The following is a 13,690-nucleotide window of genomic DNA, read 5'->3' on the forward strand; positions in this document are numbered from 1 at the left end:
CATACCAGGTAACCTGAACAAAACAGAAATGCTAACAAACCTAAAAAAACAAATTAAAAAAATTTCAACTGTATTTATACATGAATACTAAATTTCCTTCTACAGTGTATTACATAATGTGTAAATACAATTCAACAAAGATGAATCATTAAATTCAACTTGTGTCTTATGCATAAATACATACAATTGATTTAGCTCCGAGTCCATGTTGCCAGTTGCAATTTATTTCATATATTTTTATTTTTTTTTTTTTTACTTAAGATAACAACTGACAAAGTACAATTCCTCAATCACCATACAAAAAACATTTAAGAATTTTTTTAGTACTGCAATGATTATTCGCTAAAAGTCAGTAATAGGCCGCCATAGCCTGCAGGGACTTTGTTTTTCATTATTGTTTTCAATATGACACAGCACAACCACAATCAACAGTCTTGTAGTGTACAAAAAATGTTTTTTTAAAAGTTGTGCTTGGTTTTTATCATATTTTGAGTTCACCAACAGGAATATTTCATTTTAGTTTACTTTTCCTCAAAAAAGGTAAGGATGTCACAAATCTTTTCTAAAACCAAATTTCCATTCAAGCAGCCTCAAACACTCATCACAGGCACAGGACCAGAGAATCCTGTCCTCATATAACACAGACAGGGAATAGCAGTTAGCCTGACAGTTGCAAATGGTTTAAATCATTTTATAAAACTTTTATCAATGATCTTACTGATTTATGATATGCAGTCACATTTAACAGCTTAAACTATTAGAAGTGAGAGCACTTAATATGTGTCATTAATGTGGTATTTGATTTGTTCACACCAGAGATACTTCAGACGAAGAAGCTTAGTCAACAGAGCAAAAAGGACAATTCCTCATCAAAAAGATTTTACCAAGTAACTAAAGCTGAGAATGGTCAGCCAACAATTAAAGCTGTGCCATTTTCAGTCCAAAAAGCACAAAATAATGGTAAGGTAAAATAAAAAGGCTTGTGGGATGTGAGATGTTTCAGTTAAACCTAACAAAGTTTCTAGTGGACAGAGGGGAAAAAAAACCAAAAAAAACACAACAAATACTCCACACAATAAAGTTACCAGTCGGTCCTTATGAATAACCAACACAAAATCAGGTACCAACCAGCAATTTATAGAATAAATATTATATATTTAATTTTAGCAGCACAATGTTTGCATATATGTACAGTATTTAGAACTTAATAGGTCTCTTTTAAAAAAAATGTTTGGGATAACACTTGTTTAAAATGTTTCTACATTACCTTTATCCTAACCAACATGTGAGATTATGCTCTCAATATACATGGATATGGCACAGTCAAAGACATATAAGCTACTTGTGATGACTTTTCATGCACCTTTTCATATTTCATATATATTTAAAACAAGACAGTGTGGTGTTTGAGGAATGAAATCACCACTCACCTAGCACTTATGGAAAAAACATGCATATTACGTAAACTATATAACAATATGATTTCTCCAAGTAAAAATGCTATATTAGAGACATTACTGAAAACACATAAAGGAAAAAGACATTAAACATGGCCGAAGTATTTAATGGCATTTGTCGAGAGGCTAACAGACAAGGGGAGGGTCTGCTCTAGCTACCTCACTCATCAAATGTTTAACTGTATATGCAGACTATATATTAGACTTCCAATTTTCTTTTCTTTTGTAAAGAAGATTTTATCTTTTTATGAATTTACTGTTTTATTCGGTTTTGACCTGGTGCTACGGCTTCCTTCCACAATCCTAAGACATGGAGGTTAGGTGGATTGGCATTATTAAATAGCCCCTAGTGTGTATGCATGTATGAATTCACCTGTGATGGGCTGGTGACATATCCAGGTGTTGTTCTTGTCTTGCTCCCAAATGATTACTGGGATAGGCGCGCCTGTCTCACAACTCACTCCTTGAATAAGAAGGTTAGGGAAGTGAATAGATGGATAGAGGACTTTTTCCATTTATGTTGATACTGTTTTTTTTAAATTGAGATAAACAGATAATATACAATATCCTCTGCAGTGTATAATATAAAGTTTAATATAAGGAATTAAAAAATATAAAGTTACGATATCAATGTACAATTTAGCTGCAAAACATTTAATACTAACCACTCTCTTTATGACATCATCCAAGTTGGAAAGTGACATTATTCTTTCATAGAAAGGGGATGTGCACTAGAAATAAAGCAATATCCAGTGTCACATGGCAGGCAGTTGATCCTTCTGAGTGCATAAATAACTGAAGCTACACAACACTGTAATAAGGTATGGAAAATTTTTTAAACTGGCAAAAACTGAAGGCGGCGCTGATAAAATTACGTTAAAATAATTTAAACATGTAAACACTCAGGACTAAGTTAACTAATATAATGACAATTTATGCACTGAATAAAAATAAAATACCTTTAATTTCCTCTTGGTTCATATTTTTTTATATACACATCAATCAAAGCTAATTGGCAATTTTACACTGTAATGACTTAACTAGGACTATCTTTCTACTGTAGATAAAAACAAAATAAAATGTGTACAATTGCAAATGCCACTAAGTTGATTATTAGATACCCACTATCAGTTAAATCCATAAAGATCAGGACAAATTCAGACATAAGGGACTGCACAAAATAAATTTAGAACTGACTAGATGTTTCACTAGATGCTAGATGCTCCAAAACCAGCAATCCTGATCTGGGAAGAGCGAGTACTGATAATGGGAGGTTTTGAGCTATAAAATACATCTCATGAAAAAAAAATGCGAGTCTAAAGTCACTTTTCCCAGTAGCACCAGAAACCAGAAGGCGACAAGCTTAGTCAGGTTTCTGTTTTATTCTGAATTCAATTTCATTCTCAAAAACTAATTGAGAAGGACAGAAAAATGTTCACGGTTTGATTTGCTTCTGATACAAACAGGCAGCCCATGTCATCATTCAGACCAACAGACAGGGGGAAAACAATTTGCTTTTAATGCTAGTCAATTATGTTTTTATGTAATACAGGGGGAAAACGTACAATACTAGAAACAAAATACACCTACCCAAGTTGATTATTAAGTTCAATTTGACTTGCAAACTTGAATTTGCAACAAGAAACTACATAAACAAATATCAAAAAAGCTAGAAGAAACTAGTATTGCACTAAAAGAAAAAAACATCTTGAAATTAAAAAAAAAAAAATTACAAAGAAAAAAAAACAGCAAAAAGAACTCTTTAAACACCACAATACTCTTCTGAAGGTCTTCAACGAGGCTACATAAGCAAATTATCAGTTACTTTAGTTTAATATAATCAAGGCATAAGTGACTCAACCTTCAGTATTGTAGGTTATAATTGGGAAGGTGATAGAAAAAACAGGAACTAGACCCTTAACCTGGTTTTGCTTCCTAGTGACTCCTTGTGTTATTGGGAAAGAAGTACTACTAGAATACTGTGTTTAGTTTAGTTCTAAAATATATACAAAGATTTAATAGCTCACCCAAATGTGAAGAAAAAGGATACTAAATAAACTCCAAACAAAATTAAGTGACTGAGGGAGATTAAATATCACACAGAAACAGAAATGAAACAGGAGACATTATAATACCCAAATGTTCAAGATACTGAAGAAAGCTGAACAGCAGCAAATTTCCAAAGTAATCAAAAAAAAAAATTCCTTCAGACAGCTAAAGATATACAGCGCAAGTTTCCTAGCAAGTGTTCTTGAAACTACCTCCTCAGGGACCCCTTACTCCAGGCTTGGCCCAGGATTGTGGATTAAGTTTGGTTCACTTAAATTAGAATAAATTGGACTGTGGGGGATCATCTTTTTAAAACCTTTTTAGATGATTTGATGAAGGAAGGACACTTCTTTTTTCCCACCACACAAAGAGAGTTTCGCCCGTCCGGGACACAATCAGAAGTCCAGTTGCTTTTTAAAAAGACCGCCTTCTGACATTCCGTCTCCAATGAGCTGACACATGAAGGAGGAGGGGGCTACTGCTGTACCTGCCTTTTGTGCTTTCATTTTCTGTAACCATCTTTTTTTGTGGGCATAGAATCGCGTGGGTGAAGCAGAGCTGGTTCCCACACAGTTGTAGGAATGCTGATGCCCGATAAATTCAACGGACACGAACAAGTCGGAGTATCCCACTAAGTATTTAAGGACTCGAAAAGGCAAAACAACACAACTGGCCGGCCAGATTAGTTACCCCCCCCCCAAGCTCTTGGATGGAGTTAAGACAAGCGATTCTAGCCTTGCTTTGCCCGGCCTTGCCCTCTTCCTCGCTGCATTCACGCATCCCCCTACACATACACACTACCCCCCCTCCTTGAACAGGAAGGGACGGTGAAGCCTTTCTCTCTACAGCGTGCTTTAAGGAAGTGTAAAATAACGCAAGTAAACAAGAGCTGGAGAGGAGCCAGGAAACAAGAAAACGACGGCTGTAATCTAACCTGATCGCCCTCCGATTCATAGTCCTCATCATCTGCACTCAGTGACATGGCCATTTCTTTCTCAAACTGACATGGCTGGAGACAGAGAAGCTGTTGTAATGTAAGTAGACCTCCTCGCTACACAAGAGGAGGCAGTTACTCAGCTAGAAAGCGGGTGGGGGGACCTCTTTTGAATATTCATGAGCACGAGCCAGGAAGAAGGCCCCTTATGGCCAACCAATCCCAAGCTACGCAGCGCTCGTAAAAACGCGCCGTCCAACAAGGATAGGCACCAAGAATTGGAGGAGAATGGGGAGGAGCCTAAAAGAGAGGGCGCGCTAAAACGAGAGAGATTGGGGGAAGGGGGTCAGACGCATGTGAACCGTTCATCGCATCTGGCTGCCAAACGATGGCTAACAATAACATTTTGCAAATAAAAGGTCCAGCTGGCGAATTTGCCGCTTTTCATCATGTAAGCGATCCATCGCTCTGGAATCGATTGCTTGAGCCCTGGTCTGCGTTAAGGGAAAACGGGAAACGTGCGTCTCTCCTCCCACACGGCCTCGTGCCACTCAGATCAGCAAGCGCATTGCCGTGCTTTTCACAAAAATGGCATTCCTATATTTTTGTTATCGCATACAAAGTTGTGACAATTGTCAAATCGACAAAACGCAATATAATATCACGGGAGAAACTGCAATGATGAAACCATAATTTCTTCGTATTATATACTTGACAATGTATTCACAAAAAGCTCATGTCATATTTAGAAAAATACTTGCATTCCAAAAATAGCCAATTAGTGTAACGAAGCCACGGTGACATTCTAGCCATTAGTAACTGGGCACCCAGTCCAGTGTTGGTTCCTGGTTCCTGTGACCCAACATAAGCGGTCAGAAAATGATGACGATGAATGTACATGTAGTAGAAATGTCACTACTGTCAGATATACGGAGTGGACAAAAGAATGGACACACTGCATGGAAATGGGGATTGACCGTGACGTAATTACGTTCCAACTACAAATCTAGCTGCAAGGCTGTGTCCTAATAAATGTATTGTCAGTAGCATTTGTCAGTTATAAGTGAGGTCAAATAAACAGGAAATTAGTATGTGAGCTTTTTTTAAAAGTAGTATGACACAACAGAGTTCCCATGATGCCAATCAGTACTCAAATTACAGGTAGGTAGGTCACAAATACTGCAAATAATAATAATATTTAGGTTATGTTAGGTACACTTCATTATCTTAGAAAGAAATTTATTTGCAGCAGGAAATTACATAACACAAGTCATTGCTACACAGATACAAGAAAATAGCCAGGGCAAAACAACTGGCAACCACTGCTATTATAAGTACTCACACTCCAAGATTACCAGAAAGAATATGTAATTACCTTTAACTGTACACAAAATAATTCAGAATTCAGCAGCATCCCTACAAGTGATAGAATTCAAAATGCTTATAATTCTATGGGAACCCGACTTAAAAAAAAAAAAAAATGACAGTATATACTAAAAGTGGACAAAATACATCCGTAAAGAGAAAGAGTGGTCATAACTTGAAGTTCACTGATAAGGTCAGACACATCCCTCAACAACAGTAAATAAATGCCTCAAAAATTAACACCTCTGTGACCCAATCTCAACAAAAATGCTAATTCATGAGCCTCACAAAGCTTAACGATTTCAGGGCTGATGTCAACTTTTGTCAAAAGGAGGAGTTGATGATGGTAATCAACTGTAAACTGTGCCAAAACAAACCGTTATGTTTTAGTTGGACTCTCGTTGCTAGAAGGAAAGTTAACTTCATTGGTTTGACTGAGATTTTCTGCACTCGTATGAGTAGTAAAGTGCAAACAAAAGCAAAAATGGCACTGACATAATGGCGAGAGATCAAAGCGAATGCGTAAAGCAAAATACTCCCTGGATGAAGTTTTGCCTATTATCTCTAAACTGGACTACGACTTGCTGGATTACGATTTTGATAAAAGTGATAAAAGTTCCGACTTCAGTTGACACACCTACAGCAATGTTTGCCAGGAGGACTGCCACTTAACAGTGGTAAGAGGGAGAAATCAGATGGCAATGCACTGCGACCGTGACCGCTGCTACTGCAGCCGCCGCCCCAGCCACGTGAATACAGCCGGGCAGCAAGTCTGCCACACATTCTTGGCAAACTGGCAGCCGCAGCATGCAGCAACAGACATTTTTATGTTGATCTCTGTGTGAAAACACTGCTTTTCAGAAACTATGTTTTGCGGAAAAAATATTTAGCCCTCAAGGATGAAGTTTATATCAGTGCTGCCATTTGTAAACTGCCATTGCATAAAGGCATGTGTTTATGAAGCACAGTCACATGTCCTGATAATTTATCTTCCACCCTGTTTCCGTGCATCTAAAACTGCTTATGTCTTGAGAAAGCCAAAGGTTGCCTTTAAGAAATGATGGGTGTTGCTAAAACATTAAGAATGGTACAGGATGTGTAATGGAATGGGAAGTCATCTTGTGGGTGTAATCCACTCACTGGTCTTCATGGTCATAAAACGACCAAAAAATACTGAGGGCAGTTAATCAGACCAGTTGCAATCTATGGTGCAAACACTGCTTCCTCATGTTGTTCCACTATTGCAGAATGATAATGCAGCATACATCATGCTAAACTAATTCAAAGAGTGGTTCTGGGAGACACTTTAATGCCTCGCATGGCCTCCCCAATTACCAGATCAAAGCAACACTGAACCTTTATGGAAAGTTCTGGAGAAAAAAGATTTCCACCTAATTCATCCTTTAAAGACTTTAAGGTGCAATATGCTGCTACAGTTCAGGATTTAGATGGCAGTATCCCTAGAATGACTGAAGCGGATCTGATGCCAAATGGTGGTCTCTCTAATTAATATCAAAGCCCTTACTGTATATTGAGAGGTGTTTTTGTTATTTTTCCTACCTCTGTACTGTATGTGTAGCACAATGTAGAAACAATTCAGTCATGCCCCTAAGCATGGCATCTTGTTCTCTTAGGTTTCTGTTTTTGCTGCATCTTGTTTACCTTTCACGATGAAACTGAGCAAGACTTTACATTTTTCTTTTGCAATATTTTGTCTTTATTCAGTTACTTTAAGGTATTTAAATTTACTCCATACAGATACATGGTGCAGATGTTTATACATAGATCTTTAAAAAGGTTGTCAGTATTACCAACTTCGTTTCACTATGTGACCCAGAGCAATGTAACCTGCTTGTTTTTACAAAATATATAAACTGTATAACATTTTAAACAGTTAAAGTCTATCCTGATCTTGCATTCCTACAATGGACTGGCATCCTGTCCAGGCTTGGTTCCTGCTTTGCATTTAATGCTGTTGGTATAAGCCCTATCACACGCATTCTTCTGGACTGGACTTAAGAGGTTCAAAGATAGATGAAATAAAACGTTCTTTTTGGAGCTTATATCTTATTTTACCAAAACCACACCTTGTTGACACAAAGAAGCATTTTTTTTTACAACACTTGCATCTAAAAATCACAAGATATATTCATGTCCTGCCATGATGATAAGAAAATGTGACTGTCCATCTATGTACAAGATTGGCATGTGTGCAGTTCCTGTTTAGCCTGCGTCAAATACGTTAACGGTCTGTGGTGAGCACCCAAACCACCTAAATCTGAACATGTCCTCCAATGTAAAAAATAAGGCTTTGAAATCATTATTCATCTTGTACTGCCATGTCTTTCTCTTTTTTAAACACTTTTACTTATAGTTGATGGTGTTTGGCTGTTTCTCAATTTTCCTTTAAAATAGATACTTGCTTTAAGAGCATAATGTTGTCTGGACTGACATCAGCATTCCTTAACCCTTTTATGGGAAATGTCTGCAAATTGTGACTGCACTTTCTTTTTGTATGCAATGGCATTCTTGCATGCTCTGTAAAGTGTCTTGTGATACAGTGTGATTTGCGCAAGATTCTATATAAAATAATGTTTGACAATTTGCTTTGATTTCAGTAGAAATCTTGTCTGCTACAGTATGTGAAGTAAGTTGCAATGGTTTGCTCTGTTCAGGATGCTATATAGAATAAAGTTTTAGTAAATGACTTTTTCACCTAAACATTTTGATGTCATACTGAACATTAGAGCTTTTAGAACATCAATAATAAATAATGTTATCATCATATCTAATGCACATATACTTTTTATGATAGGGTATATAACTAGTCTGTACCAATAAATACAGCACCATGCTAAAAGGGATTAAAAGCATCACTGGCATATGTTGCAAGGTTGTTTCAAACTATTTAAGTCTGCTAGAGGAATTGTTGCCCTTTGGTCGTCATTTTGATTTGACTCTCTATACTTAAATGCATGTCCAAGCCATGATGTGCACATTCAGATAACGAGGAATTACTTTTTACTAAGTATGCAATGTGTTGCAGCCGCCAAAGGGCACCTTATTATAGCAGTGTTATTTTTCCATTTGCAAACATGAGATGAGGCAAGAAAAGTAAATGAGGTTTGGCACTTCAAGTAAAATCAATAATAATCACATCTGTAATCTGACATAATAAAAAAGCAAAAACCTAAGAACTGTGAAATTAAAAAAGAGCTGGTAATATAGTGCTGAACTTACACTTTAGTAGTGTTGGGGAGGGAGTATACATTAAAGAATTTCAATTCAAATAGTGTTCTTCCTACTGAAGTACACATCTGTGTCTCCCAGCAATATTCCCAATAGCAATATTCAACTCTAAAGGTGTTTTGAATGCTGTTTCTAATACTGGAGATTAACAACCAGCACATAAGCGCCACATTCAACTAGGTACATTAAGCTAAATTTACACAAACACTGGTTAAAAACAAACAAACATGAAAGATGTTATTTATCATAGTTATTGTAAAAAAAAAAAAGCTGACAGAAAGGAGGATAAGAAGATAGGATGATAAATTTGCTTAAATTATCTTTGGCATAAAAGATATATTTTAGGTGGTTTAAGAGTTAAATTCTGTTATACATTACTATTCATTCATAACTCCTAACATCTTTGTCTTTAAGATAGTCATGCATGAGCATAAAAAAATTTTACTAGAGGGAAGTGCACAATCCACATGGCCAGTGACTACAACAGGATTCAAACCCAGTAGGGCCATGAGGCAGCAGTGCCAAAATTGCCACAGTGCCATCCACCAAAAAAAAACAAAAAACAATTTCCCTGTATTTATTTATTTCTTTTACTATTATTTTTTCCAGTTAAAAAAGGCACACTACAATTGCTTATAAAATGTTAAGGGCTACCGTTTTACATTTGTACAATATCCCTTAATAAAATGGACATCCTGCGGTGGGCTGGTGCCCTGCCTGGGGTTTGTTTCCTGCCTTGCGCCCTGTGTTGGCTGGGGTCTCCGTGACTCTATAGTTAGGTTACAGTGTTTGAATAATGGATGGATGGGTGGATGGAAAATGGAAATATATATTGATGTGAAAACTCTGACAAATAAATTAACACTGTACAAAACATACTCAGCATACCTTTACCATTCCTGCTTCCCACCTTTGAACTCAAATCTGCTGCTACATAATTGTCTATCCAACAATCAATTTTTGAACCTATTTAGTCTAGTTTAGATTTGTAAGAGCCAAAACTATTTTAGCAGATATGGGCGAAAGGCAGGAGCTAACCCTGGAAGGAGCAACAATCTATTTTAGTGTGCACACACTCACTCTCCAAAACAAATTTGAATGATCTAAAAAGGAATTTATTATGTGGATAGAAAATTAGACTATTGAGGTAATGACCAAGCCTAGAGTTGCAAAAAACACTCCAGAGCCATAAGAAAATATCAAACTACTCTTATTCTATTATCATAATTTCCTAGCAAATTAGCATCATTCATTATTATTCCTCTAAATTCGTTCAGGTTGTCCAAAATGACAAAAGGACATTGTACTTTAAAACATTACCAAAGTTCTGAAAACCATATAGTTTGCTAGATGTGATTTTAATATTGTGCTTTTTTTTAACTAATATGGCTATGACCAAGAGAAAAGTCTTGCACCCTTCATGAACAATGTTCATATTAAATGTCCAATATAAAAACTGACAGTTAATTTAAAGATCTTTTACTGATATGTTAAAATGATAACTTATATTTATATTTAAGCACTTCTCTTCACTGAAAATAGGCACAAAGCATTTACATGGGTTAAGATTTCAATAAGGCATCGTTAAATGATTGTAGAGCATGGGGAAGGAGAAAAACAGCTATACAACATGTTTTCATTGTCTAAATCATCTGTCTTATCTGTCTGTCTTATCAGCATTGGGCACTGGACAGACTAAACCACTGTTTGGGGAGGCAATTACTAATAAGAAATTACTAATAGTCTTTTTTAAAGTCCATTGAAAAAGAAGTGCAGTATATTATCAATCAGTTCTCATCAGCTGATTATACCCAAAAAAGTATTGTCTCACAAGTTCTTTAACATATCTTGTAGAACTGTCAGTTTAGTTTGTCCTAACATAATACATATAAACGTGTTACTAGCACTGAATAATAAATTCAAGGTGTTATAGTAAAGGCAAGTTATAACAAAGTGCTTGAAAGAGCATTTGAATTAAAAAGCTGTGTGTATGTCCTGCACAACTATTATCATACTTGACCTTTTCCAATTTGGTGCTGTATTTCAGGGAATTGATGTCAACCCACGTTTAACATTTTATCAGCAAAACAGGTGTGGTTTACTCCATCTCCTATGCTCACAGATCAGTTGTGAGTCTGTGCTCTCGATAAAAAAACACTTTCCATTGTGTGGTGCATCATCTTTTAAATGGGTCACTTACATACAGTATGCTATAAGACCACAGTCTTGCCCCTGTGTGGATGTCCATCTTTTAAGAAGAGTCTGTGCAAATTAAGAAGCATGCTTGTGATGAAGTGTGGGATTACATGTTACAGAAATATTTACTGTGTTTAATGTGTTGATGAAGTGGATTATTACCTTAGCAGTTTTTTTGGGCCAGCAAACAACAGGCACTCCTGTAATGGCAAGGTTTGCATCATCTTCACTATGCTCTTTCAAAACTACCTGTTAACCGAATGAGAAAAAAAAAAGAATTATTATCAGACACATTTGCCATTATTTCCAAAAGCAATGTTCTTGTTCAAGTTAAAGTTTTAGTAAATAAAATAACTGAAACTTGAAGGAGTGAATCTAAAGTCAGTTTAACTAGGATGATTAATTACATTTTCAACCAAAAGATAGAAAAAAGGCATGTAGACATTCATTCTTATTTTTTCCAACTTATCAAAATGTATGGAAGTGAAAACAAACTTAAAATATATCATCACATAAAATATGATTAAATAAAATTACTAAAATTTCTATTTTTTCTTTCAGTTATTTAAAATAACTGGGCCATCTATTTGGTAAAACAAATAAAAACAAGACACCATTTTATAAGCTATTCAGAAATTAGGATAAATATAATAATAAATAATATAATATAAATAAATAATAGGATAAATGATATCTGAAAAAGAAAACCAGTTAGTTGCTTTGGAATAGGAAAGTGTGAGATTCTCGGTTACGGATGGAGATGCTTTTGAACCTAGGATGATGTGTCACAGATTACTATCTCTACTTAAGCCATCTTAAAAATGTGTGAGCTGCCTGCATTCCTGTTTGTAAATTCATCTGTTCAGCATTATGCAAATAGTGCCTGCTAGCTTAACTATCAATTGCAGTTTTTTGTTTTTTTATTCTGAGGCTGCACTCTTACAACTTGTTTTACAGTGCAGAGCAGCAGGACAGATGAGAGTCATGAAAAATTAACATGTGAAACATGCACTCTGATGCTGATGGGTGGGAGGAGCTGAGGAACTGTGCATAGTTTGCAGAGACTATATTAAAATATCATTTTTATTGTGTTATTTTAGATGTAAAAATGTATACCTGGCTGGCACAGATCTATTTATGCAACAGCTAAAAATCCTCCATATGAAATAAATACCAGCATGAGGGAAGGTTTCATTGTATTATTTTTAATCAAAGTACTTTATTGAGAAGAACCTTCGCCGACAATTCAATATCAAGAATATTTGGTGAATTATTGTAATCATAATTTGCTGCAAACATAATTTTATATTAATTATGAAGCTTTTATTTTCTGCCTAAATTAGATTTACTGTTACATTATTTTTGAGGATCAGGGAAAATTACTCAAAAGGTTATTACTCTAGCTACTAAAGCAATACAATCAATACAATAAAATAGACAATGCAGCTGTAAATGCGTACCTCCATGAAATGCACGGTCCTTGGATACTTCAGGTGAGGCTTCAGGGCTTTCTTCACAATATTTCAAAGGACAATAACAAATTCAGAATAGCCCCATATAGTCCAAAACAACAATCTAATTAAAACTCTAATACCCCTTCTTATTTACAGGCTCCTGTATAAACATCTGTGAGCTCCAATAGCCCAGAATACCTACTCACTTACACACATTTTCTTCTGACATAAATCTTTTCACAATCCCAAAGCCTCATCAGACAGGTTCATTTAGTACATGTGATTCTCAGCTTCTGGTCTTCTACTCCTGTGGTCTACTCATTAAATTCCCTAAATTTATTATGTCACTTAAAGATGAAGATCATCGTTTCTTTTACACACATAACTGTTCTACAATCTCTCTTACACTGATTATACTTCTTATTTTACTGTGTTTTTATTGTGTGTTAAAATCGACAACTGCTTCATATTTAAATTTTTTGTGCAGATGCATTATTTTCTATTCATGTGTGTTTTTTCCATGTTCTTGCCATTGTCTGATCATGCATTCTGGTTTCTACTTGTATTGTAGTTAGTTTCACAATAGAAATTTGATATTGTACTGTTATCTTTGTAAGGAAACTAGTCAACGTCCATGCTGCTGATGGGTAGAATAATGGAAAAGTGGATGGCCTTTCTGTTTCACAGCTCACAGAACTTGGTACAATGGCCTCAGTCACTATGGATTTGTACATTACCCAGTATCTACATGGTCTTCATACTGCTACTTAGGTTTTCTCCCAAATTCAAAAGATGCACACTAGGTCTACTGGAAATTCTAAACTAGCCAACTATGAGGGTCAAGTAATGGAATATTCAGATTAAAAAATAGGACTATATGAATAAGTAATTTCTGTGTAAAATCATTGGTGTTCTTAAAATTGATTGTATCATATGTTCTAATTCTTTATGGCAGAAATAATAAAATAACTATTTTCTACTACTTA

At 35.6% G+C, this 13,690-nt stretch overlaps 1 protein-coding gene across 5 annotated transcripts in view; it reads right to left on the bottom strand.

The window, feature by feature from the left end:
• LOC120540810 (lysine-specific demethylase 2B) overlaps positions 1 to 13,690 on the bottom strand; it is a 93,045-nt gene that overhangs the window by 22,200 nt on the left and 57,155 nt on the right. For all 5 annotated transcript variants that reach the window (XM_039771878.1, XM_039771876.1, XM_039771877.1 and 2 more), the window contains one exon: positions 11,413 to 11,499. In XM_039771878.1, coding sequence (XP_039627812.1) covers positions 11,413 to 11,499 — 87 coding nt within the window. The remainder of the gene's footprint in view (positions 1 to 11,412; positions 11,500 to 13,690) is intronic.

This window comes from Polypterus senegalus, chromosome 12, assembly GCF_016835505.1.
Source record: "Polypterus senegalus isolate Bchr_013 chromosome 12, ASM1683550v1, whole genome shotgun sequence".
NCBI classification, from domain to species: domain Eukaryota; kingdom Metazoa; phylum Chordata; class Cladistia; order Polypteriformes; family Polypteridae; genus Polypterus; species Polypterus senegalus.